The following is a 26,050-nucleotide window of genomic DNA, read 5'->3' on the forward strand; positions in this document are numbered from 1 at the left end:
GGATGTGAAGTGCATTATGTTTATTGTAAAAACAGCATCAATTTCTCTTCAAGCAGATATCACTATCCTGGTATAACCAAACTCCAAATTCACTTTAAATCACAGCAAGAACTGAGTTGGGTGAAATAGGCAGGCAGAGCTAGGTTAATATATCAAAGACAGTGATGGGATTGCTCCATACACGGTACATATCATTGCAAAAAAAAAGTAAAACTGGTCTCAACAGTAAAAGGCAAGAAAAAAGAAAACAAAACTGGCACAAAAGGAAAGGCGAAAACAGAGGCATTCCTACTAGTGCAGCTATCATTAAAGTATCCACTGGGTTCCTTCATATCAGAGAGCTTCAGGAAGGATTAAGTGTGTGTGTGTGTATTCACACATTGCATTGTCATCACATAGCATATTACATTAAGGTAAATATCAAAAGCATTAAATCACAATAACCCTTTGCATCTCATGATTAGAATAAAAGCACCCATAACCAACAGTAATAAAAACATGTTTGAAATCTGTTGAACCCAGGCTTTGCTGGAGGCCTACAGTTAGCTTAAGACTCTCTTGAGTTTGAAATCAGATGAAATCACACCACTGTAGAGTTCACTACAGTACTGCAAACATGACGCAAGTGAAGCAAACCAATATCATCCAGAGAAGAAACAAATCTTGGACGGAAGAACAGTATGTGTGCGTGAAGAGTATGTGTTCAAGGATCTACTGTACTGTAAGTATTTCTGTGTCCGTCTCCATGTGTGTCCATGCTACTATGACTGTGTTTGTACATCACAAATGAGCAAGAAAAGGTGTGTAGATGTGTATGAGTGCAATAATGATGGATAAAAAGCAAGATAAGGTATTTGTATGTATCGCTACATATGCAAGGAAAATAAGAATTAAAATATGTTTGTGTGTGCATATACAATATCTGAAGAAGTGAGAGAGGGCGTGTATAATAAAGAGAGAGTGTGTGTGTGTGTGTGTCTATGCATGTCCCTCGGTGTAGCTGAGGGCACGTCTCCCCCAGTGGGACTCTGGGACGCTGAAGCCCTCCCTGGTCACAGGCTCCACCACCAGCTCGATGAGCACAGGGGCGTCCGGCACCACCAGGTCCACCACGCGGTACTGGCCCGAGTAGGAGCGTCCCACCGGCACCAATGGGCCAGGGGGCACTCGGGGGTCTGGACCGCGCAGCCGGCGCCAGTGGACGCGGAAGCAACGCACCAGCTGGCTCGGGTAGTTCCACTGTAGGGTGGCGTTGAGGTGGAGCTTCGTGGCGTCTTTGGTGACGGGGGCGGAGGAGTCGCTGCCGGCGTTGGCCATGGTGCGCTGCCAGACGATGTCAGAGATGCAGATGTTCTGCATAGAGGGCGGGGACACCAGGAGACTCTCAGAGTCCAGCACCTAGTCAACGCAGAAGTAAGCCAGTAAGGACTAATGATACGTCTCACTGGCTATTTACAACATTTCATCTAAAGAAATATATAAGTAGCCTTAAATGAAAGTACAGTCCACTGGAGAATGTTTGTGTCAGGTTCAGTTTCAGTGGATACCAAGGGTTTGCCTCAAGGACAAACATGTCATAAACGTCATGCTCATGTTTAAACAATAATACACAAACAAAAGTGTACTCCACATAAAAAAAGTTATGGATTCGTTTGCAAATAACTAGATTAAAGTAACACGATGTAGGAATTCCCCCTTTTGTCAATTTTCAACGTACTGGGTACCGATTTAGCCAATTCATCTAAAATCGATGAAAAGGGTCGGCTTCCTAACCACAACATCATTATGTAATGCAATACCGAGTGTTCCCGGCCCGGGAGCAGATCAGCAATATCAGAGAATCCATTCTCTGAGACTCCATTACTCTAAGTCAGTGTGGCCTGAAAATTAGTTTGAAGGCCTTATTTTAATAATAATAATAATAATACCTTGGAATTATATAGCGCCTTTCATGGTACCCAAGGTCGCTTTACAACACATGGATGGGGGGACCTCACTAGTAACCACCACCAATGTGTAGCACCCACCTGGGTGATGCACGGCAGCCATTATGCGCCAGAACGCTCACCACACACCAGCTTGAGGTGGAGAGTGAGGGAGTGACACCGGGGAACCCCCTACTCTTTACGATAAGTGCCATGGGATCTTTAATGACCACAGTGAGTCAGGACCTCGGTTTAACGTCTCATCCGAAGGACGGGACCTTATTTTAAGGTAAAAGACAATGTTGTGTTGCTTTAAAAATGTCATAAAGGAGTTAAAATAGTTTTTTTCGTAAATAAAAACATCCATACATGTGAGTACATTGTGGTAAAATAGCTAGCTCACCATAATCTCTCCCACTCTGCAGGTAAAGGTTGTGTCCTTCGGAGGCCCGTCACGTGTGATGTTCACACAGATGTCCCGCAACGCACAGCCACTCAGTTCCAACTGGAAACACCTGCAGACAGTCAGGAGGTCACTAATGTGTATATACACCATCTCAAAATATGTGTATGTGTAGTATGTAGAGGTTTGTAATGGCTTGGTCTGAATCGCTGTATGGATCAAATTTAGGGTGTATGTATCTGTGTGTCTGTGTCTCTGTGTCTCTGTGTGTCGGTGTCTGTGTCTGTACGTACCGTTTAGTCCACCCATCAGGCCTCCACACCCCACAGCTCTGAATAAACTGCTTCACCAGCTCATGGTCCTCACGCAGAGCAACAGGTACCACACTACTGGCTGAACATACACACACGCACACACACACACACAAACAAAGACAAAACCACATTGTATGCACAGGCGCCATGTACATACACACACACAGAGCCAATGCACGCACCCATCAAAGGACGCACAGAAATACACACAAACATTGACACACATATACATTGACACAAACAGGATCATGTACAACAAGATAATCCCATTCGCTCATTCCTGTTCACTTCACAAATGAATTTAGATCCTCCGTAATGCAGAGAATGCCTGAAACATCCATTCCAGTCGTTCAAACATATACCTATAAAGCCTATGCAGTATGCAATGCTTACTTACTGATACTTCTATATATTAAGTGACTTGCATATGTCAATTATTACAAGGGCCCCCATATCCCCTATAGCATTATATAGTCAGTGGTCTCCCACAGAGCAACTCGGTGTTAAGTGCAAGGGTACAACAGTAACAGCCAGGAATTGAACCCACATTTCTGGCTATTGTATGCTATCCCAACTCCTTAGTTAGTTAGCATTGTTAGCATTGCTACAATGTTACCACCACCCCAATAGCTATACAGTTCACATAGGAGGCTCACTACCATAAAGCATCAGCACAAGACAACTCTGCTTAGAGGAAGAACCCTATAAAAAGATTATATCGCACTGTGACAAAATTAGTCACACTGTGTATACCAAGAACACAAATAAACCTATGCAGGGCTTGTGACACTATGAGACACACAGTCGTGTGAGTGTGTGTGCGTGGGTGTGTGTGTGTACGCCAATTGACTCTTGTTTGTGTACATGTCTATGTGAGGAAGGGGATTTGCCACGCTTAGATGAGTGTGTTTATGTTTCACTTATCAATGTGCTATTGTAAGACTGTGCCTGTGTGAGTGTGTGTGTGTGTCTCTGACTCACTCGATATGTCCTCAGTGTTGGTGTGTGAGCAGAGTGCAGCATCTGCCATCTTCAGTTCCAAGGAGACAGACACACCTTCAGACGGCCGATACACAAACGCCACAAAGGTCCTGGTGGCCAGAGGTACGTGTAGAGAAAATATCCTGACCACAGGCAAGAGGGAAAAAACATAAGTCTCACATACACCCACATACTGTACACACACTCTCCTCTCTCACACACACACACACACACACACTTTTCACCCGTTCCATTCAAGCAGAGGTAATTACTGTTTCTGTTCCAGCATTACCAAAGCAAACATGACCCATTCATCATCATCAACCGTCGAAAACCAGCAAACAGTTCTCACAAACACATCCCAGGCCTGCTGAGCTAGGTAAATAAATCTGATGGAGAATCTGATGGCGTTATGAAAAGGAAGCTCAGCACCAGGGCAAAACTAACAAATGACAAATGGCTGCTCTTTGTTCTTTGACTGTGCTCACTGATAAACACCTGAGGCCTGAGCTTCAACCTTTAAAAAAAATGTTCCATCAACCTGCAGGCAGAATTAAACATTATCCAGTGCTGGCACCAAACAGCTGGTATACACTTCAGATAAAGTCTAAACATCCATCAGGGTTTAGTCTGTACATGGCAATACAGGGGTGAAAAAACAATAGTTTCTCCTTCCATTGTAAATCAGTGACGCTCTCGAGACAATCCCACCATCCAACACACACATCCACAAATGTGCACACAAACTCAGTACATCTTTACAACATCCTTCATTCATCCTTTTTTTTCCATCATGTCCAAGTGAAATTTCCAGAGGCACTCGCTCACACACTGACTCCCACCTTGCACAGATTTTAGAGAGGCCTACGGGAATGATGCCCTCTATGAGCAGCGAGCTGCCTCCACTCCAGGCATCTTCAGGGCAGCCTCGGGTCCTCACCCAGCCGTCACCCTCCACCCGCTCCTTGTAGTAGAAGGGCTGCAGCTCCTGGGCGCTCAGATTGAACCAGTTCTTCTGGAGCTCTACCTGAGAGGAAACAGACATGGACGGCTTGACTGATACAGCAAGGTCACACTGAGCAAATGTTTACCAATGAGGGAGCTTCTTTGGTTTTATCCGCCTAAATAAACAAGTGTTCAAATATTTGTATTTGTTGTAATATTAAACGTGGGTATACTCATGAAAGCTTTACTTAAGCTGATAAAGCTTCCATATTATAGCACAACCAAACAAATGCCTAGATTCAAAGACAAGCGACAGGTCTTTTAACCAAGTATACGTAAGTATAAGTATATATACTCCTTTAATCCTGTGAGGGAAATTTGGTCTCTGCATTTATCCCAAAGCACACTGTGAACACACAGTGAGATGAAGCACACACTAACCCAGAGCAATGAGCTGCCTTGCTACAGCGGCGCTCGGGGAGCAGTGAGGGGTTAGGTGCCTTGCTCAAGGGCACTTCAGCCATGGATAAGGGCATGGGAGGGCAGTGCTCAACCACTTCCCCTGCCCACATTTTTCCTACTGGGTCGGGGATCGAACCGGCAACCCTTCGGTTACAAGCCTGAAGCCCTAACCAGTAGGCCAAGGCTGCCCAAAAATGTATTGAAAAATGGTATAATAGCCCCGTTTATACTGTGGGCCATCAGCCCAGGAACTTAAGCCCAGGGCTTAAGTTTACACTCATCATGGCCCATTTTACCAAGTGCTAAAATTCTGCAATAATCACGTAATCATAGCAACATTTATTGTGATGTGTAAGCACCCTGGTGCTTGATCTGTGGCCCGGGCAGTTGAGCAGGGCTTGGACAGTTCAAGCACCAGGTTTGGCCCCCAGTATAAACGGGGCTATAGTGGTTTGCCTCCAGTCTCTTGTGATAATGAGTCGTATCGCTCAGCCCTCGTACACACCTGTCCGTTCCTGTAGAAGCTCTTGCCAAAGCCCTGACAGAAGGTGGAGACGAAGGGCAGAAGGGCAGAGGGACGGTGGAAGTACAGCAAATCAGTGAGTAAACCCCAGAACCTACGAGAACACACAACACAACATTTCTGAATAGTCAGAGGAGAACTTCACTGGAGCTCTCTTCAAGTCTAGGACTATGATTAACCCATGTGCAGGAACCCAGAGTTGCAACAATATGTAAACATTTATTTTTAGCTATGTTTAGCTAATAGTAGGCACCTGGTTTGGCTAGTATCTTGGAATTCATTTTGCTGGCATATGGTCATGCGAAACTGCCTACTGATGAATGCACCTTTCTTTTCCACTAGCCACCAAGGTTATTCTGTGGTCCATGATAGACCACCCCGAGAATATAAACGGAAAACATTCAATGCACGACATCAGCAACTATTTCGCTAAAAGACACACAATACAGTATCTTTAGCCAGTTTTTTTTTTTTTACTTTTTGCCTTATTCATATAGAACAGTGAAGAGTGACAGGAAGCGAGAGAGAGATGGAGTTGGATCAGGAAATGACCACAGGTCGGATTTTAACCAGAATTTGGAATGGACACCGCAGCCACAAATTTGCATTCTAACAAGCTTTTATCAGGGCCAACACTGTAAGGTGGGGGTGTTTGCAAGGTATTTATGTGTGTCTTAGGTGGCAACTTGCTAGTTCTCAACCAAAAAGTTTTCATCCTTATATTACTGTTGCTTTAAAGCTAAGTCCAGACAATTTCTCTAAGGATCTAAAGTCCAGACCATTAAGCCAGGAAATGATAAGGAAAGCTGTCCATGTCCGCCCTCCCTCCCAGCTGTGTTCAGTCCATCATGTGTGGTCTAACAGAAGCCTGGTCTGCACTTCAGTAAGCCTTTGGGAACACATGCCCACATTTCCTTCAAAACAATGGCATCCTCATGGTCAGTTTAAAACAGGACAGACTCACTTGTCCTGGTTGTTGCGGAACTCTGCTTTCTCATGGCATTCGTAGACCCATCCAGGAGCGAAAATGGCGGTAGAGAAGCCATGTTTGCGAAGAAGACTCAGGGCCTAAAGAGAAAATCAAAACAGAAAGCAGAATTCAGTAGGAGGACTTTAGACTTTACACTATTCATTTAGCAGACGCTTTGATCCCAAGCGACTTACAACAATGACATTCAAGCTACATTGCAGAGACATTAGGTAACTGTCAGTGGCTGTATACAGTCATTGGTAACAATAAATACAACAGCAATAAATACTACTACCAGAGGGGTATTAATGATGGACTTTATGCAACAGTTTAGTAGCGACATTTAACCAACAGTTTCGCAACAACATAAATTCAGTGCCATTGTACTTCATATAATTACATTATAAAAGTATATTATTTAAAAAACAACGGAAAATATTCAAGCAGTTAACACTGGCCTCTGTCATCATGAAATTCCTCACCTTATTGGTCTCAAACTTGCCTCCCACCACGTCGCCTCGTGCAAACACGTCCACCCCGACAAATATGTCAACCTGCCGGTTCTGAACAGCAGACAGGGTCTTCATGTGCTCCAGACTCTGCTCCGTCCAGTTGTAGTTTGTGAAAAAGCCATCACAAGCTTCAAAAAACACTCTGAAATGAAGGATGATGGAAAATATGAAAATCAGTGTCTGGTACAAAGAAAGAGACATGAGATCATGTGGGCGGAGCATTGTGAGGGTGGAGATGATGCAGGAGTCATAATGTCACTGCCTGCCAATCAGTGAGCCCAGGTTCCATTCCTGAACCCGCCGCTGTGAGTCCCTATCACTTTGGAAAACGTGTCCAAATCACACATCATTCCAATTCAGATCAATTCCTTCTATGAGGTTTATTTGGACTATAGTGGTTTGCACGTTTTTCAGACTCAGAAGTTGACCAGACCAGGGGCCTATTGCACAAAACTATGATAAGGGATTTAAGCCAGGATATCTTAGTTATCCTGGCTCAATTTATCCGTGATCCAGTTGCACAATAGCGGGATAGGAGGCAGCAGGATATGTTATGGTATAAGTTACCATGGCGATTTATTCTGTGGAGCTAGCCTGCTCCAGACCAGGCTAAATTCCAGGATCTATTTAATCTTATCCCTTATCTCAGTCAGCAGTCACCACAAACAGAAACCAATAGTTATTCCACTGCCCACTACACATTGTTATCACATTGATCGGTGGCGGGGTCTAATTGAGGGAGCCGTGAGCGCGCACTTATCCAGGATAGGTTTCACCTGCCTTGATGAATCTGTGTCTGCTCATCCTGGCTTGCTCGTTGTGCAACCAATTAAGCCTGTACGCTCTTGTTTTGGATTCATTGAGTGCAGCTCAGTAATTTATCCCGGATGTCTTAATTCTGCTTTTGTGCAATAGGCCCCAGATTGCACTTCAATCATAACAATGACCATAATAATCCCTCTCTTCCTCATGACCATCATTCTCCTCAACTTGCCTGTTCTCGTCGTTGAGCTCGTTCTGCCACTTGAGCGAGCCATCCTTTAGCACGCTGTCATACCAGATCACCACACTGCCCGGGACCCGCTCATGCATCTGGTCCGTGAGGTACCGCAGGAACAGAGGCATGTTTTTCACTGCTGTTGCCTGGGAAACCACACAGAACATGACATCAATAACCCGTCAAAGGGACTGGCAGTCTGAGACCATTTCGGATTTTACAGGGGCGATGGGAGGTTCTGGTTTGATTCATCTCTACAGGAAATATACAATTATGAATGCAGCACTTAAAGTTTCCATACTATATTATGGCATGGTATGACATGACATGACACTCAGGCTTTGCATATTCAAGCACTCCCTGCATCATACAAGGCAAATCCCTGTGCTCAAAGCTGTTTATTAACATAAAAATAAAAATCCCATAACACACCGGGACTGACACCCATGTTGGCATCCTCACACAAGTGCAACAGACTTACACTTAGACCATTTTCTATGTTGACAAGCCAGCCGTCAAAGCCGTGGTAGTGTGAGATGTGGACGAGTTTGTCAGCCACTGCCCGATAGGCCTCCTCATCCGCCAGAAATTTCTCACACATCACAGCGCCATCAGTCCACTCAGTGATGAAGGTCCCTGAGAGGAAGCCAGGAAAATACGACTCACGGCACATCCATAAATTTAGGATTAAATATGGAACACATCAGCCCTGCTGATTTGAAAAGTATTGGTAATATGTGGCCTATCTCAGCAGCCAACCAGTAGATGACAGCACAGTATCACTGCTCATTCAAAGTGCAATAGAATAAGCTAGAGAAAGCTGTTTCAGCCAGCACATTTATTTCCAGTGGAGCATTAGCAACAGCATCTTGTGTTATGTTCTGCTCCTTTTGTGTTCACTCCAACACTAAACATCTTGTTTATCCCCAACAGTGCAACTCTTCAACTTTGACACACACATAAATCCTGCGACATTTTACCATTTTGCTCATTCACCTGGTGTAACACCCAACCGGGTCTGTGTAAACAGGTGCGCTAAAACAATGCAGGTGATGGTCAATCGGAAATGTTTGTGCTGGCTGAAAAGCCTTTCAGGAAATGCGTGGCATATAGGCAATTGTCTGGGCGACTTAAATATTCTAAGCACTTTCAGCCGTTGAAAAAACAGACATACAGACAACAAACCAAACAACAGACCAAGCCAAACAAAAAGGACAGGAGGAGAACAAGTTAGGCAGTCTGCCCTCTCCACAAAACCACATGAAGCTTTAGACCACATCCATATGTGCTGGCCTAAACTGGCCTAATCACCACAGACTTTTCTATTTCTAACAGAAGACACACATGGGTGAGAATTGTCAGACATTTCACACAGAGAGACTGGAGACTGACCGAGAGAGAGGACTCCATGCCTGTGTGCTGCGTTTGTCCAGCAGGCCGGGGGTATAGTCACCATTTGATGGGTGAAGTAGTTGAAGATGTCAATGAGGCTCCAGTGATAGAAGGCATACGGCGCCTCCACTTCCGTACCTTGAATAAACCTCAGAGAAAAGCACACGTAACATAAGACACAATGACAGCTCAATTCTACAAAAATGCTAAAGAAAGCGACATGTTGTATAACACATATCAATTTAAGTTCAACACTTCCTGTCTGCATCATTGTTTATCTTAAATGCACTAGTAGATGAGTAAGTACAACTGATACATGATTAGGCTCTTTGTGTATTCTAGGCCATGAAATTGCTGGGCTCTGCAATTCCTATGATAAGAAAATGTTGCAATCAGCATTCAGACTGGGCAGCCAGAAGCCTCAACTGAGGCACGTCTTGTGGAGAATGTGAGGGAATGTGTTCTCTTCACGCGGGATGCATACCTGTCCTCCAGGTAGCCGCCCATCATGTCGTGACACACCAGCGTGCGAAGTTGTTTGCTTGCGTATGGCGGTTGTCTGCTGGCTCGTGGGACGGACGCCACGTTGAAGGGACTCGCCTCGCTGATTTTCCATGCCAGCAGCTCTTCCAGGTTCTTCAGTCCAGAGCTGAGTGGCTCTGTCGTGTCCGGGTCGAAGTGTTTCACTGAAATGTGGGGAAATGACTAAGCCAGTCAGGTTACTCATTTTAAAGCCCTATAATGCTCATTTTCAGTATTTACAGTATCTCACAAAAGTGAGTACACCCCTCACATGTTTGTAAATATTTTATTATATCTTTTCATGGAACAACACTGAAGAAATGACACTTTGCTACAATGTAAAGTAGTCAGTGTGCAGCTTGTATAACAGTGTAAATTTACTGTCCCCTCAAAATAACTCAACACACAGCCATTAATGTCTAAACCGCTGCCAACAAAAGTGAGTACACTCCTAAGTGAAAATGTCCAAATTGGGCCCAATCAGCCATATTCCCTCCCTGGTGTCATGTGACTCATTAGTGAGTGGGGAGCAGGCGTGTTAAATTTCGTGTTATCACGCTCACACTGTCTCATGATGGGGTCTGTTTCCCAAAAGCATAGTTGCTAACTATGATACCAATTACCTTGGTAGTGTCACTGCCAAATCTGCCCTACAAAGCCAAAGAGCAGTATCTGCAAAAATGCCAAACTGAGAAAAACTGCTTTTTGTGTTCTTCTTACAGCAAGTATAAGGATCAAATTATATTCAACAAGGGGTATCATTAGATAGATCAAAGTGAGGTGAATATTAAACATTTTGTTTTTTGACATGTAGGCAAAATTTGGTAGTTTTATTGGCTATACTGCGCTTTGCCTTTGCATTACTGCTTATACTTACATGGCCATACAATAACATCTTGCAGTAAGTGTAGCAAGTGATCATAATCACTCAGTTTTTATATTAATTGAGGCGGTACTTACTACATTTTTAGTGAAGATATGCTGCTTGATGCCGGGTATTCTTGTAGACTTTCATGTCAAGCAATATTGCATTGCTGCACACCAAAACCTAACCTTTGACACCTTTGCACACTGCAGCACACTGCTGCTTATAACATATACTTGTCAAAGTATATGTTAATTACTTTTTGTAAAATCTGACTAACTATTTTGAATGAATATGATACTTTCACTGGCATTTAATATTGTGAGACTGTATCATGATGGACACCTAATGTGCGTGTGAGTGTAAATGGTAGTGTATAAGTATAAGTAAATATACTCTTTTGATCCCGTGAGGGAAATTTGGTCTCTGTATTTTTCCCAATCCGTGATTTAGTGAAACACACTCAGCACACAGTGTGGTGAAGCACACACTAATCCCGGCGCAGTGAGCTGCCTGCAACAACAGCGGCACTCAGGGAGCAGTGAGGGGTTAGGTGCCTTGCTCAAGGGCACTTCAGCCGCTTCCTACTGGTCGGGGTTCGAACCGGCAATCCTCCAGTTACAAGTCCGAAGCGCTAACCAGTAGGCCACGGTTGCTGTGCCTTTTTAGAAGAAAGTCCAGGGCTTTTTTTAGTCCCAGTCTGTCCCTGTGCACACACACACACACACACACACACACACATACATACATACACACACACACACTATTAGAGTAAAGGCAAAGCAGAATGCAGTAATAGCAAGTGAAATCAAGGCAGTAAGGGCAGATACTCCACTCTGTCTTGGTTTCACTCTACTTTTCTATACAAACTGCAAATTAAAAATGTAAATTTAGCTAAGAAATATATTAGGTATCCATACGAAATTTTAACAGATTGAAGAGCAGACCATGTACTTCTTATTTTTTTTGCAAAAGTGATACTGCTCTTAGCCTTTGTAGGGCAGAAATATGAGTCCGTAGATTTGAGTTATGCATGCACAGTCAACTCAGATTTTGCAGTGACGCTACCACGGAAGATGCTTAGTAGTTAGCAACAATGCTTTTGGGAAATGCAACCCAGGTCACTGGACGTTCAACATGTCACCTCATGGCAAAGAACTCTCTAAGGATCTGAAAAAAGGAATTGTTGCTCTGCATAAAGATGGCCTTGGCTATAAGAAGACAACACCCTGAAACTGAGTTGCAGCACAGTGGCCAAGACCACAGAAGTTGAGTGCATGTGCTCAGAGGTTGTCTTTGGAAAATAGATGTATGAGTGCTGCCATCATTGTTGCAGAGGATGAAGGGGTGGGGGGTCAGCCTGTCAGTGCTCAGACCATACGCCGCACACTGCATCAAATTGGTCTGCATGGCTGTCGTCCCAGAAGGAAGCCTCTTTTTAAGATGATCCACAAGAAAGCCCAAGCACAAACAGTTTGCTGAAAACAAGCAGACTAAGGACATGGATTATTGGATCCATGTCCTGTGGCCTGATCAAGTTAAACTTATTTCGTTCAGATGGTGTCAAGCATGTGTGGCGCCAACCAGGTAAGGAGTACAAAGACTGTACAAAGACAGTCAAGCATGGTGGTGGGAGTGTCATGGTCTGGGGCTGCATGAGTGCAGCCGGCACTGGGGAGCTACAGTCCATTGAGGGAACCATAAATGGCAACATGTACTGTGACATACTGTAGCAGAGCATGATCCCCTCCCTCCAGAAACTGGGCCGCAGGGCAGTATACCAACATGATAACGACCCCAAACACACCTCCAAGACGACCACTGCCTTGCTAAAGAAGCTGAGGGTAAAGGTGATGGTGACCTAAACCCTATTGAGCATCTGTGGGGCATCCTCAAACAGAAGGTGGAGGAGCAGTTCTGGTGGAGGTCTCTAACATCCACCAGTTCTGTGATGTCATGGAGGAGTGGAAGAGGATTCCAGTGGCAACCTGTGAAGCTCTGGTGAACTCCATGCCCAAGAGAGTTAAGGCAGTGCTGGAAAATAATGGTGGCCCCATAAAATATTGACACTTTGGGCACAATTTGGACATTTTCACTTAGGGGTGTACTCATTTTTGTTGTCAGCAGTTTAGACATGAATGGCTGTTTGTTGAGTTATTTTGAGGGGACAGCAAACGTACACTGTTATACAAGCTGTACACTCACTACTTCACATTGTATCAAAGTGTCATTTCGTCAGTCAGTGTTTTCCCATGAAAATATATAAAAAAATAAAATAAAAACACTTTAGTGAGATACTGTATGATGTTATGGGGGGTCTACTAGAATAGATTTACTAGCTGCTTCAATGTTTCAAAACATTTTTTTTTTTCTAATAGGCCTACTGTACTCTTTAAACCCTGTCTCAGACACTCTGTAAGAGCAGAGACTCGTCAGGCTATTATTCCTATGGTCATTGTAACTTTACAGACTGTGTACATAAGCTTACTAGCATAGCTATTATACATAGGAAAAGGGAAAAGGAAACTGAACAAAGTAGGAAGTAGAATCAGTTACTAGGGACGTGTAAGTCAGCGCCTAAACTGTATAACGATCTGTACCTGGGTGTTGATAACAAATGTAAAGTAGCATGTAAAGTCACATTGACTGATGTACCTGGCAAAGGTGAGGAACCGTATTTAATGATTTCATGTTGCACACTTCGTAGGTCAACGGGTTCGTCCAGGCAAGACTCTGAACTTGAATATGGAAACAACAATCTGTCAGCATTAATATGATATGATATGCAGTCCAAAGCACTACACTTTACTTTCCGCTGGATAGTTTTTTTGTGCAAGACGACCAAAGCTCCTCCTATTTTGAAAATGTATGACTCGGCCATCGAAACAAAAAGTCGCTCGTCTGCAATTACCTTGCATCCGTTTTAGGGGGCTTGACAATAAGGATCTCTGAACCATCATCATCTCTTTTTCTTTTCTTCAAAGACACCTCGTCCTTTGTGCTGGTCATCCCGTCCATTTCAGAGAAATATCTACCGAAACGGTCGAATAAAACATAAGTTGTTAAGACAGACTTTTAGGCACCCATGTCAAACATGACAAAAAGCCATGCTTCCGGGTGTCTCCTAATTGGTCGAATGAAAGGCTACGTTGAGGTGTTCTTAACCAATAGAGGAATAAGTTTGTTTATCTCTAGATATGCGAGGAGTTTCTTGGCAGCCAGAGGGAGACAAAGTGTTATGTACTGGAAAAATGGGAGGGGGGGTGTATTTTCTGCCTAATAGAAAAGATAATGTTGGGAAGAATTCCATCAAATTCAACCTCTGGAGGAACTATTCAGCCATACTTCCTCCCTTCTTTATGGACTTCCTTTTATTCAGTCTTTCAAATAAATGTTTGGCCTTGGCTACCAACAGATAAAAAAAGCACAAGAGAACACAGACAGCTAGAAAGATAGGGAAATTAGCTGAACTGCAAAGTACACAGAAGTACAACAGTTAGCAGATAACAGGAGCAAAAACAGAATGTTGAGGGACATTATGCAAATAAATGAAACACCCCCAATACTTTTGGCGACACTGGCCCCCAACATGCTTAGAAAGAATCCTATCCTCCCATCCACTTGATTAATTGGGACAGCAAGCCGTTAATTTGGGTCTCCACAACACCACCCCCACCACCCTGAGGCCCATTTGCCGAACATGAATGTGCCTATTCAAACCTAACCCAGACCTATAGAGCTGTATGAGACCTTAGATATTTCTATTCCATACTGCAGTTCAATATGGTCTCAGTAGGACTCCTAACGATGGACTGTAATTATTAGAGGCACTCTCAGAGGCTATGTGCAGGCGGAATTACATTCTGTGGGCGGAAGTAAAGCAGATCACAGAGATATGGCATGATATGATATGGCTGCATTGGAATACAGTGATTTGTATTGGTGGCTCTTAAGAATGAAGAAGAAAAATTAAACTTTGCAAACGTCACACAGGTTGTCTGTATGTGCTCCTATTGGCTATGCAAATAAAACAGGCAGGGTCATCATGGCTGCCTTGATTGTTGAATGAGACTGCTGAGTCATTGGCACATAGCAGCAACCTGACACATTTTCTCCAACTTCCATTACTTACCGTTGCATCATGTTGCCATGAGGCTCAGGATCAGAGTCAACTCAGGCCAGGGATGAAGTAGAGCCTTCCTGAACCTAATATGAGAGCATTTCTAATTTAACAAAGGGCCCATGAAATGCTGGCAATATCAGACATGCCTGTTTGGTTTGATGACTGCAACTGTTTCAACAGTCAGATTGGTTTAGTCAAGTATGGATGGATGGATTCCCCCACCCCCGTATGTGCATATCGGAACGTACTATGGGCACTGCCCATGCTGAGCCTATAGAGCACTGATGACCAACAGAAAATGGGTTACTCTCGCAGTGCATCATGATTAAATAACTTTGATGAATGGCAGCCAGGATCAATACCATGATGCCCCTTGGGCAGGATTTATAGTTCTAATCGCATTTAGGCAGAGAACATGCAGTAATGTACAGGGGTAAAATGGAAAGAGTAGCAGGACTGTCACATATGTGTGAAATTGGTGAAGTTGACATATTGACATGTTGACAGCTGGAATCAGGTTGGAAGACTTGGAGAAACTATGTGGTCATTGTGTTTAGTCAGCTTCAGTAACATCTTCAGACAAAGTGAACATGCGGTTGTAAAAATGACTTAGATTGTTTGTTTTGTTATTTTTAAACTGGTATTATTGTGATTGTTGTGAATGATAATGATGATGATGATGACGATGATGATGGGATCTTTGCTTCTTCACCACCAAATTCCAGCGACACTGTTGTTCTGGAGAACAATTCCTTGGAGTATGCCGGTTTCTATAATACAGACAAAATATTTCAAACCGTCTATAGTAACGGCATTTAAAAAAAAAAAAAACAAGACCACAAAACTCGATGCCTTCTAAGCAGGCATAGACTCCCTGGACCACAACACTCGATGCCTTCTAAGCAGGCATAGACTCCCTGGGTACAGGGCAGGTCGGTTAAATTAAGTAGGTCCTACTAGACTACGTGCGCCCAAGAGCATCTCTATGGAACCGTATAGCAGGAAGCGCAGACGTCAGTTTTGGTCACAGTTGAGTCACAGGAAACTGTATTCAGAAAAGCATTCTCCGGCAGACTCTAGGACCCGGGCCGCCCAGTCTGTGAAGCGAGGAGGGGTTTTCTCACTGACGTTTCTAATGTCATACGTGCTGAAATAAACGTGATTCACAGGTGTAAATAGGAACTTAAGCTTACAACAGCCTGATAATAGCTGCAGTTCCTTACTAGAAGCATCACCCGGTGAGTAGCCTAAATTCAAACTCGTGGGATTAGGTGGGATTAATGACATCTTCTCTTTTATATAGGATAGTTAGTGAAATGTGCGTTTTCATCAAATGGTACTTAAGACAAAATAATGTAAATAACTTGCAATCTAATTTCGAGTCAGTGTTAATGGAAGTTAATTAGTAGGCCTGGGCTAATGTACAGGTTAGGTCCTACCTATTTTTTTCCGCCGCACTGACAAGCCTATTTATCTGAAATAGCCTATGCTTGTCGGCAATTATTGAATACTTTTCCTCATGCCTCATTCTTCAGTCCTTCTAGATTGTCGAATCGAATTTAAAAACATACCTAATATGTTTTTAGATCTATGAGTCACGACTAGCCTAAACCAAATTGAATTGAGCGTCAGACGCCGCATCTCTCAGCATCTCACGAGGTAACAGGTTGGTGGTCTTCAGGCGGCCAGAGCCCTCAATAATAAAAACATAACTGTAGATAACTATAAGATATATTAACAAAGCCTTACAGCGCCTGTAGACTCACATATGGTATGATAATAAATAAAAACTTTACCTGTGGTAGCCTATGCCATCCCGAGCGCAACATTTGTATGACGTAGTTATAACCTAACAACTAAAGAATTGTCTACATCCACCACTGCCATGGTCATGGTTCAGCGTTGGTTATGGTAATATAGTATTCGTACAAGTGGGTAGGTATCGAACACCTGTCTTCCAGGGGAAAGTCTGCGGATTCTTAAAGAACACTTAAGGCAGTACGTAGGCTAAAGGACACTCGTCGTAGTGATGCAGTTGGTTGCGTGAGGAACACACTCTGTAGGCTACCCTCGTGTAACTTTGACTGTGGCGCATCTGCAGTCGTGAGCTGTGGCGGAACTACGACCCTACTTAGTTGATGCGCGCAGCGGCTTGATGATCTGTATGAAAGAATTTCAGCAATACAAGCCGGCTCTTATCTTAGCTGATGGGTTTATGAAGGTAACCAGATCCAACCATTCTGTGATCTAACGTGCGTTGCTAAGTGCTGTTGGACAGTTCTTCTGAACAACCCGCCGTTAGGCGCACTCGAGCGTGATAACAGAAATCATCCGCCTCCTAAATTTACACATAGCCTACGTGCCATTCGTTCAAGTTGCAATGGAAAAAATTAACCCGAGAAACTTGGGTGCAAATACCCTGTATCTAGACCTATCACAAAATCTTATGAGTCAATTTCCAAATAATAAAGGGTAATGATAATCTCAGTTAAAAGGGAAATGTATCCTCTAGAGTTCAAAATGGAACTAAATGGCAGGATGTTTGCGTTAAAGGGCATTTGCGTTAAGCAATAGCTTGTTCGCTCCTCATTTAGATTAGATTGTGTACGTCGCTGATCGAGTCAACCCTGTAGGCTACTTCAATTAAATGAATACAACCAGAGCAAATAGGACTGACTACAACGAGATAAAATGCGCGTAATTTCAGAGTTTTCGACGCGTGGCAGCACGGAAGGCAGTAGCGTATCATTGCATCGGAGAGCATTGTGACCTGTTTGGAACAGTCTGTGCTTCTAGGAAAATAGAATGTGGTGTGCTGAAAATAAACTCAGTACACCTTCCTTAGGAAACGTAGGCCTTTTATTAACTTCAAATGGCGCGTTAGAGGGTTTGCCAGATGTGGCACGCGCCCGTCCCTACAGTACATTGTGGTGGTGGGCACCACACCCTATCCCAAGGTCAGATAGATTGCCCTTCCCACATCAGTGCTGTCTCTGTGATAAAGACGTGATGTAAAATGTAAATTCAGTGATACAATAAATGTTATAAAACAAATATTATACTGATTGCTGATGCAAGCAAGTATACTTTGCCCTCTCTACACCCTTGTAATGGAGCAATATTTTGTGACATCAATGCCCAAGGCAGTCGCACAATCTCTGATGGCCACATTCATGAACCGTCGTGGAAGATTTGGTAATACACAGGACTTAGTTGTCCAGGGCAAATAGGCTCCTTCACAAGGGCACACATTCCCCAGTCACATGTTTAAACATGCAAATAGGCTGTATATAGTAGTAGAGGTTTGAGGGTTACCATAGCACTGTTTTTTGAGACCCAAAAATGCATCTTTTTAGGAGTAAGGGGTTCAAATGGAGGTTATATATTTCACTTCCTCCATTGAAGCATTCTGAAGGGGGAGGGAGAAGTGGTCCAAGTCTGGAGTCTGGAGTCATAAGTCTCACTGAGGCCACCTTACAAAGGAATGTCTCTTTAAGAAATGCACATGCATTCAAATTACCTAGCAACCCTCTTCCAGTAAACTTTTATAAATGTATACACAATACAAAACAAATACACACATACAGTACAGAAACACACACACACACACACACACACACACACAAAAAGAGAGAAATATTTAAATTGTTCTGATCTACCCACAATCAATAACCGCCTCTTACTAAGGTCCTAACTACTTATTCAGTGGAAAACCACCACACATGTGGTAGGCCTATGGTAGGCCCCTGTATAGGAGTGTGTGCTCCAATGGCTGAGGCTAAGCCATCAGAGCAGACAGTAGCTTAACGTTAATGCCATTCTCATGATAATTATTACTCGGTTACAGAGAAAATTGGGATGAATGTGGCCATTTCTCCATTGCTTGTCCATTAGTGTTTTTCTCTGGTCTGAGTATCGGAGTAGGTGAAGGAAACACAGCTGCTTGTACTGCAGTTGAGGAAAAGTCATGCAACTCTCATAACATGAACATTTGGGATTGAGCAATCTAGGCAGAGAATGACATAAGCACTGGCCAGTAGCGTCATTGCTTCAGCGGTTTTTGCTGACAATTTGAGAGTGACATTCATTGGTGCGAAGTGCCTACAGACACACTAATAATACTTTGTTTGTGTGTGTGTGTGTGTGTGTGTGTGTGTGTGTGTGTGTGTGTGTGTGTGTGTGTATGCATCTGTGTCTCTGTGTGTGTTTTACCAGCAGGGTAGTGTGAGCAGCAGAGAGCATCATGGGAGGAGTTGCACTGGACGACGGCAGCAGTAGGGTGAAAGCACCAGACGGTGGCTGGGGGTGGGTCGTGCTTTTCGGCTGCTTCGTTATCACGGGTTTCTCTTACGCCTTCCCCAAAGCAGTCAGTGTCTTCTTCAAGGAGCTCATCCGCGAGTTTGGGGTGGGATACAGCGACACCGCCTGGATCTCCTCCATTCTGTTAGCCATGCTCTATGGCACAGGTCAGTCCAGGCTGTTCCCCTCACCACAGTCATTATCATTATTAATCAGCAATTGCCTCTCTTCTACAGCGGCTTGTTGAGTGACAAAGTGTAGTTTGGCCAAGCAATGTCTTTGGGGTGTGTGTGTGTGTGAATATGTGTAATACCAGGTTGTAGCCTCACATGTGACATTAACAACATCTGAGAATGCAGGCCATAGTTAATTTTGGCCGCAAGAGGCACTTCCACTGGCATTTCCACAACAGTTTTAATTATAGCTTGTAAAGCACTCTAGTGGGTATAGATTTTTTCCCCTATGATACATTAATAACTGTGTGTCTGTGTGTGTGTGTGTGTGTGTGATTAGGTCCTTTGTGTAGCGTGATGGTGAACAGGTTTGGCTGCAGACCTGTTATGATGGTGGGGGGACTGTTTGCCTCTCTGGGGATGATCTTAGCCTCGTTTGCCACCAGCATCATACACATTTACCTGTGTGTCGGGGTCATCACAGGTGAGCATCACGTGACGTCACACACATCCTGTTCTAAAATATCTAATTTGACATTTGTACAGTATCTGCAATATATTAACATTAACTAAATTACTACAAAATAATGGCAAAATATCCCTGTTAGTTGCATATTATATGTAACATTTGTAAGTATAAGGCATAATATGTACTTCACTGCCAGACTAAATTTGCATGTAGTACTCTATGTATCAAGAGATAATCTAATGTTATCAGTTATTGAGTGACAGAGGTACAGAGGTTATTTTGAAACAGTAGCTGCTGTCACGATACTGTATGTAACTGCAATTTTACTTGTACTCGTAAGCATCAAGTTCAAGGTAACTTTATTGTCCCCGAGATGCAGTTGTTTGTACAGCCAGCAGACAGACATAAGGACAAGACACATAACAATACAGCAAAACATAAAATACCCACAGTATCTAAAACACAATAATAAATAAATAAATAAATACATTTAAAACAGTCCTAGAAAATTGTTTAAAATGGAAATGGAAGTCGGGATAAAAGAGTTTCTGAGTCTACTGGACCTGCATCTGGGCATGGAGTACTTACGGTCTGAGAGAAGTAGATTAAACTGGCAAGACAAGGGGTGGCTAGGGTCAGCTGCAATGAATTGGGCCTTCTTTGCCACTCTGTTGGAGTAGATATGGGAGACAGTGGGGAAGTTGATGCCTGCCATCTTGCTACATGTCCTGACGGTACTCTCTAGTCATTTTTCTGTTTTTCTATGGACAGAGAACAAAACCAGCAAATAAGACAGAAGGTTAAAACAGACTCAATATAACAGGAATAAAACATTCTCATAAAAGTGGGGTCAATATTAAAATTCCTCAGTTTACGATAAAAGTACATGCGCTGATGGGCTTTGGCACAAACAGCATCAGTGTGTGATTCAAAACATAGCTTGCTATCAATTATAGTGCCAAGGTACTTATACTGTATTCTTGTACTGTCTCATCAGGTTGACCATCAATGATAGTTGATAGGGGGTCACTGTTTCCTAAAATCAATAATTAATTCTTTAGTCTTGGAGACATTTATATTTAAAAAGGACCAATCATCACACCTATCATTAAAATCCTTCACTATTGGTCCACGGTCAATCACACTTTCATTAAGAAGAGACACAATGACAGTCGACGGCAAATGTAAAAACCTGACTTCCATCATACTGTGAACGGCATTCATTTGTGTATAAACAAAGAGGAAAGGGGAGAGGACACATCATTGGGGGGAGCCAATAGAAGATAAAAGATTGCCCGATAAAACACCATTAACTTTAACCCTTTTGGATCTGGAGGTTAAAAAGTCAACTAACCAGGCTATTAGCCTTGGGTTGATGTTGTGTGTCTTTAAGAGTCTGTCTGCTAAAATGTGGGGTTGAATACAGTTAAAAGCTAATGAAAAAATAAATAGTAGTTGTACAAATTGCTTCCAGGTAGTTAAAAACTGTGTTGAGCAGGCTGTCCGCAGCATCCTCGACCCCCCTTCCTGCCCTGTAGGCAAAATGTAACAGATCGAGTTGTGGCTGTGTAATTGCTAAAATGTTTGATAATTTTTTTCAAAAGCTTTCATAATGAGGAAAGTGAGGGCCACTGGTCTAAAATCATTAAGTGATTTAGGTCCTTTGGTCTTAGGCACAGGCACAATCACTGACTCTTTCTAGAGATGAGGGACCCGGTGTGATTGAAGTGACTTATTGAATATAAAGGCGAGTATGTCAGACAGAGGCTCTGCACAGCTGTTGAGGAGGCGGCCACCAATATTGTCTGGACCAGGGCTCTTCCTTTCCTTCACCCCCCTAAGCATTTTGTGAACTCTGTCCTTATCAATACTGATAGCAACATTTTGTTCTGCCTGTGGTTCCCTGTACACGGACTATAGAATATAGTTCAATCAATGAAATGAAATGAAAATATATATCTGGCTGTTTTTTGTGGTGCTTTATCTTTCTATTTTATTTGTTTAGATTTGCAGAAAGAAAACAAAATATGTGTGATTCTGAGAAGTAACTCTTTCTTTCTAACTCTGTGACTGTAACTTTGGTTCTGGTTCTGGTTCTTTTCTCAGGCTTGGGCCTGGCCCTGAACTTCCAGCCCTCTCTGATCATGCTGAACCGGTACTTCAGTGAGAAGCGCCCGCTGGCTAACGGCCTGGCCGCTGCGGGGAGCCCAGTGGCCCTGTGCGCCCTGTCCCCCCTGGGCCAGGTCCTCCAGTACGAGTATGGCTGGAGGGGCGGCTTCCTCATATTGGGGGGGATACTGCTGAACTGCTGTGCGTGCGGCGCTCTTATGAGGCCTCTCAAGGGCCCCAAAAAGCCAGAGGGCGAGCTGGCGATCGAAGAAGGCGCCTCGGTGGAGGAGACGAACAAGCCAAAGCCTAAAGCCAAGCTGCTGGACTTCACCGTGTTCAAGGACCGCGGCTTCATCATCTACGCCGTGGCCGCCACCATCATGGTCCTGGGGCTGTTCGTGCCCCCGGTGTTCGTGGTGAGCTACGCCAAGGACCTCAAGTACGAGGACAACAAGTCGGCACTGCTGCTGACCATCCTGGGCATGATCGACATCTTTGCGCGGCCCACGTGTGGCCTCATCGCCGGGCTCAAGTGGGTGCGACCGCGCTGCGTCTACCTCTTTAGCTTCGCCATGATCTTCAATGGCACCACTGACCTGGTGGGCTCCTTGGCCAAGGACTACGGTGCACTGGTGGTCTTCTGCATCTTCTTCGGCATCTCGTACGGCATGGTGGGCGCCCTGCAGTTCGAGGTGCTCATGACGATTGTCGGCACAGATAAGTTCCCCAGCGCCATTGGCCTCGTGCTCCTAATGGAGGCCATGGCTGTGCTGGTGGGGCCGCCCTCTGCAGGTCAGTGTGTGTGTGTGTGCGTGTGCGTGTGTGTGTGTAAATACATGTGTTGCACGTAAACAAATGTGATTATGTGTGTGTGTGTGTGTGTGTGTGTCCATATAAATACATGTGTGTACCCTTACTCACACACATATCCACACACATATTGCAAGTGACCCAGTCTATATGGATGTGCTTGTTCCCCCCACACACACACACACACACACTGGGGGGGTTGGGGAACAAGCACATCCATATAGACTGGGTCACTTGCAATGCCTCCAGGCTCAGGGGTGAAATAAAGGTCTTTTAAACAGAGACTACTAGCACTAGCCTAATTTATGTACACACATAGTACTATGTATTCCAATATTTCTTTGTAGAACTGGTATTCATCTTGCTCAAATCCTTTCAGGCCTGAACTTTATCTAGATTGTTTGGACTGATTGGTGAACATGCTTGATAGCATTTATGTTGTCAGTTGACCCATAATTAACTCTTACTGGCACCAAACTATTGACTGTTGTAACAGTTAATCAGTGTTTGTACTGATGATAATTTTGATTCCACTTTCTCTCAGTACTTTGTTTTTGTTCAAATACGACCTTCCTCTGACCACTTACAGGAAGACTTCTTGACGCCACCAAAGACTACAAGAACGTGTTCCTGCTAGCCGGGTGCGAGGTGGTGCTGGCTGCAGTGGTGTTGGCCACGTGCAACTTCCTCTTCATCAAGAAGACGCCTCAGGAGCCGGATGCCAAGCTGGAGAATGGCATCGACACTACAGAGATGGAGCAGCTCAACAGGCTCGAGCAGGAAGTGGTGGAGAAGGAGGTGGTGGAGGAGGTGAAGGAGAAGGAGGCCCCAAAAGCTAATGGGGGCGTGGAGGAGCCGCGGCCCGACAGCGTCATGGTGGACTCAGGAGAGGTGGAGCGTTTCCTAACAGAGGGAGAGCAGAATGATGACGTGGTTTCCAACCCTGAGACCAATCTGTGACGGACGGACAGATAGTCAGACAGAGACTCCTCAAGCTCTTGAGACTCAGTGAAGATGAAGGCAATGATTTTTAAGAGTAGTTCATAGTGACACTCCCAAGAGAGGAGGAGGAGAACCAGGAGGCTTTTTCTCGGCAGACAAGTGGAGCGTCACCTACGTTCAGCTTAGCTATCGTGTAGTTGTCTTTCCATTTCTCTGGCTTTTTATGCCATATCAGCACACTTTAACTTAAACGAAGTTCATGTTTTATTTAATAGAAACACATTCTGCACTGTCATAAAAAAATATATATATTTTTTGAATATTGTAATAAATATGTTTTTTGTTAGTAGATAATATATAAGAACGCAGACCCCATCAGGTCTATACATGTGTGCTGTATTAGGGTATCACTCAGTGATGCATTCCCCACACATTAAAAGACAGTGCACCAACAATGTGAAGAGATTTTCATTACGAACATCCAGTCAGTTATGAGTACTGGATTTGTTTTAAAAGTTCTCATACATCCATACTGCATGAGCCACAACAGTGAGGCTTTGGTCTGGTTTGTTGTGTGTTCACATCAAAGTATACTGTATACTAGTGTTCCCACCATCAGGGCTGAACCAGGGAAGGGGTGTGTGGCTGCCTTGCATAGACACATTGGTTATGTTACTGCTGCTGGGCCTTAGGTTTAAACAAGAGACACTGGAAAAGTTAAGTATTTAGGCCTTCAGACCCCACAGACTGACCTCCTAAGACGCACTTAAATCTCTATGGCCAGTGGAAAAAAGGTTACATTGGTTATGTTATGACTACTGTGGTACCAGGAAGGCAGGCGAAGCTTAGTGAGCTGATGAGACTGTTCTTTCTTGTTTTTGTATGAGATAGCGGTTTGTTTTTTTTTGGATTTGACTTTTATTTGATTTGACCGTTTGCACAGTTTTTGTGTCCTTATTTGTTTCTGTGGAATCCCTTGACCGAGTGTGCATTGTTGTTGTTGATTTTGTTACATGAGCTTTTACATGAACTTCAGGTACAACTGAGTTTCTGTCTACAGAATCTTCCATTTACTTATAAGGCTTCTAAGGGTCATATTACTGCCTGTTATTTCAGTTTTTTTTTTTTGTTTTTTTTTTGTGTGTTTGTAAGATAGTTCATTGGAGTATTGTGGCTAGTCTTCCTCAGAAGACAAGACATTCCTGTGATAAATGCTCTGTCTGTTTTTTAATAATCTTTTAACCTTACTTGATTTTACTTCTTTGTGACTTGGAAAGGTGTCGCAATATCTTGTTGGTTATTGTTAGTCAAGGGATGGAAACTGGCAGCTATTTTCTGTAATAAGCTCAGAGTAGAGCACTAGCACTAGGATTTAATTTCCTGGTTATTTTTCTGTCTCCGCTGTAACTCCGTTTCTGGCTGTTACTGAGGAGTGAATCAGCAAGGGTTGAGCATCTTTACCCTGACCAACACTGCCGCTGTCTTATAAAAATAGATCCCTAATGTGTCAAATTGGAGCAACTGCCAGGGTCTGTTATAACCCAGAAGCCTATCACAAAGGGAGGAAATGCACCCTTCCTCTGAACTGGAGGGCTTTTAGAGTGACAATATTAGTCAACACCAAGATGTAGATGTAATCTAATAGGCCAGCACTTCGTAGGGGAGGAGCCTCAAATCATATTAAACTGAAAATAACTGGAAACAAGTTGACTTATTACCTCCCAGTGATGGACTGGGTTCTTTTGATGAATAATGGGAGTTTTTATTTCCGTTTGTTTATATAGTTTGGACAAAGCACTGCCACTCCAGATACACACACATTCGTAAACACACACAGTATTTACACACACCAGCACTTTGCTCAATTAATTTCATGTGTGCCTCCAAAGTTTCAAAAGTGTGTTTTTTACTTTTCTGCAGTTACAATTATGTGTTGGACCACTTGTTCAGTATAGTGAGAAGATGAACACAAATGGTAAGCTTACGCTCTATTTGATTGTTATTCCATGTCCACCACGGGTCACAAGGGTGAGTATTTGTATTCTGTGTGACAAAAAGTGTGAGTGCGCTTCAATTTGGCCATGTTAAGTGTTGAGACGATGTATAATCTCATTTATGCCGACCAGTGTGTGTCTCCGCGGTGCTCATGTGACCCTATGCTACGGTCTTCTGTGAAAAAGTGCATTTTTATGTAGTGTTGTTTCACAGTGACTGTATCTACCTGCACTCCTTGTATCACTACCTCCCCAAACCTGCACCTACTGCTTTTGATTTGACCCTTGCAGAGTTCAATAAATATGAAACTATGAAGAAA

At 43.5% G+C, this 26,050-nt stretch overlaps 3 protein-coding genes and 1 long non-coding RNA gene across 9 annotated transcripts in view; 2 read left to right on the plus strand and 2 right to left on the minus strand.

The window, feature by feature from the left end:
• Positions 1-5: 5 nt before the first annotated feature.
• engase (endo-beta-N-acetylglucosaminidase) lies at positions 6-20,480 on the minus strand. Of its 4 annotated transcripts, none has more exons than XM_042086008.1 (15): positions 20,464-20,480; positions 13,723-13,842; positions 13,467-13,549; positions 9,909-10,110; positions 9,425-9,573; positions 8,514-8,668; positions 8,030-8,178; positions 7,006-7,177; positions 6,518-6,621; positions 5,536-5,647; positions 4,466-4,650; positions 3,624-3,766; positions 2,622-2,721; positions 2,329-2,440; positions 6-1,398 (listed from the first exon to the last, which is right to left on the minus strand). In XM_042086008.1, the coding sequence occupies exons 2-15, from the start codon at positions 13,827-13,829 to the stop codon at positions 979-981; spliced, it is 2,193 nt and encodes a 730-aa protein (XP_041941942.1). In that variant the 5' UTR covers positions 13,830-13,842; positions 20,464-20,480; the 3' UTR covers positions 6-978. The 4 variants fall into 4 exon arrangements, with proteins under 4 accessions (XP_041941942.1, XP_041941940.1, XP_041941939.1 ...); XM_042086006.1 differs by lacking the exon at positions 20,464-20,480 and adding an exon at positions 16,731-17,125; XM_042086005.1 differs by lacking the exon at positions 20,464-20,480 and adding an exon at positions 14,944-14,969.
• LOC121705194 lies at positions 2,450-4,459 on the plus strand. Its single transcript, XR_006030729.1, has 3 exons — positions 2,450-2,706; positions 3,639-3,746; positions 3,910-4,459. It is a non-coding gene; the product is annotated as an uncharacterized LOC121705194 (long non-coding RNA).
• On the plus strand, positions 16,086-26,050 carry slc16a3a (solute carrier family 16 member 3a). Of its 3 annotated transcripts, none has more exons than XM_042086018.1 (5): positions 16,086-16,172; positions 19,153-19,400; positions 19,747-19,890; positions 21,982-22,776; positions 23,384-26,050. In XM_042086018.1, exons 2-5 carry the CDS (start codon positions 19,178-19,180, stop codon positions 23,752-23,754), a joined length of 1,533 nt encoding a protein of 510 aa, XP_041941952.1. In that variant the 5' UTR covers positions 16,086-16,172; positions 19,153-19,177; the 3' UTR covers positions 23,755-26,050. The 3 variants fall into 3 exon arrangements, with proteins under 3 accessions (XP_041941952.1, XP_041941953.1, XP_041941954.1); XM_042086019.1 differs by having other exon boundaries at positions 16,089-16,172; positions 19,150-19,400; XM_042086020.1 differs by lacking the exon at positions 16,086-16,172 and adding an exon at positions 17,122-17,155 and having other exon boundaries at positions 19,150-19,400.
• The window catches only part of csnk1da (casein kinase 1, delta a), a 36,428-nt gene continuing 30,862 nt past the window's right edge, over positions 20,485-26,050 (minus strand). The window contains exon 9 of the mRNA XM_042086028.1: positions 20,485-20,636. Coding sequence (XP_041941962.1) covers positions 20,595-20,636 — 42 coding nt within the window. The 3' untranslated portion in view covers positions 20,485-20,594. The remainder of the gene's footprint in view (positions 20,637-26,050) is intronic.

The sequence above is a fragment of the Alosa sapidissima genome, chromosome 3 (genome assembly GCF_018492685.1).
Source record: "Alosa sapidissima isolate fAloSap1 chromosome 3, fAloSap1.pri, whole genome shotgun sequence".
NCBI classification, from domain to species: Eukaryota; Metazoa; Chordata; class Actinopteri; order Clupeiformes; family Clupeidae; genus Alosa; species Alosa sapidissima.

Excerpts from the sequence above, each read along its gene's own strand:
- engase (XM_042086005.1), bottom strand. Across the intron at positions 10,111-13,466 it reads CGGTTCCTCACCTTTGCCAG|TGAAACACTTCGACCCGGAC; the intron begins GTACATCAGTCA and ends CCCACATTTCAG. Across the intron at positions 3,767-4,465 it reads CTCTCTAAAATCTGTGCAAG|GATATTTTCTCTACACGTAC; the intron begins GTGGGAGTCAGT and ends GCCTGTGGTCAG.
- slc16a3a (XM_042086018.1), top strand. The coding sequence starts at position 19,178 with ATGGGAGGAGTTGCACTGGACGACGGCAGCAGTAGGGTGAAAGCACCA. Across the intron at positions 19,401-19,746 it reads AGCCATGCTCTATGGCACAG|GTCCTTTGTGTAGCGTGATG; the intron begins GTCAGTCCAGGC and ends GTGTGTGATTAG. Across the intron at positions 22,777-23,383 it reads GGTGGGGCCGCCCTCTGCAG|GAAGACTTCTTGACGCCACC; the intron begins GTCAGTGTGTGT and ends GACCACTTACAG.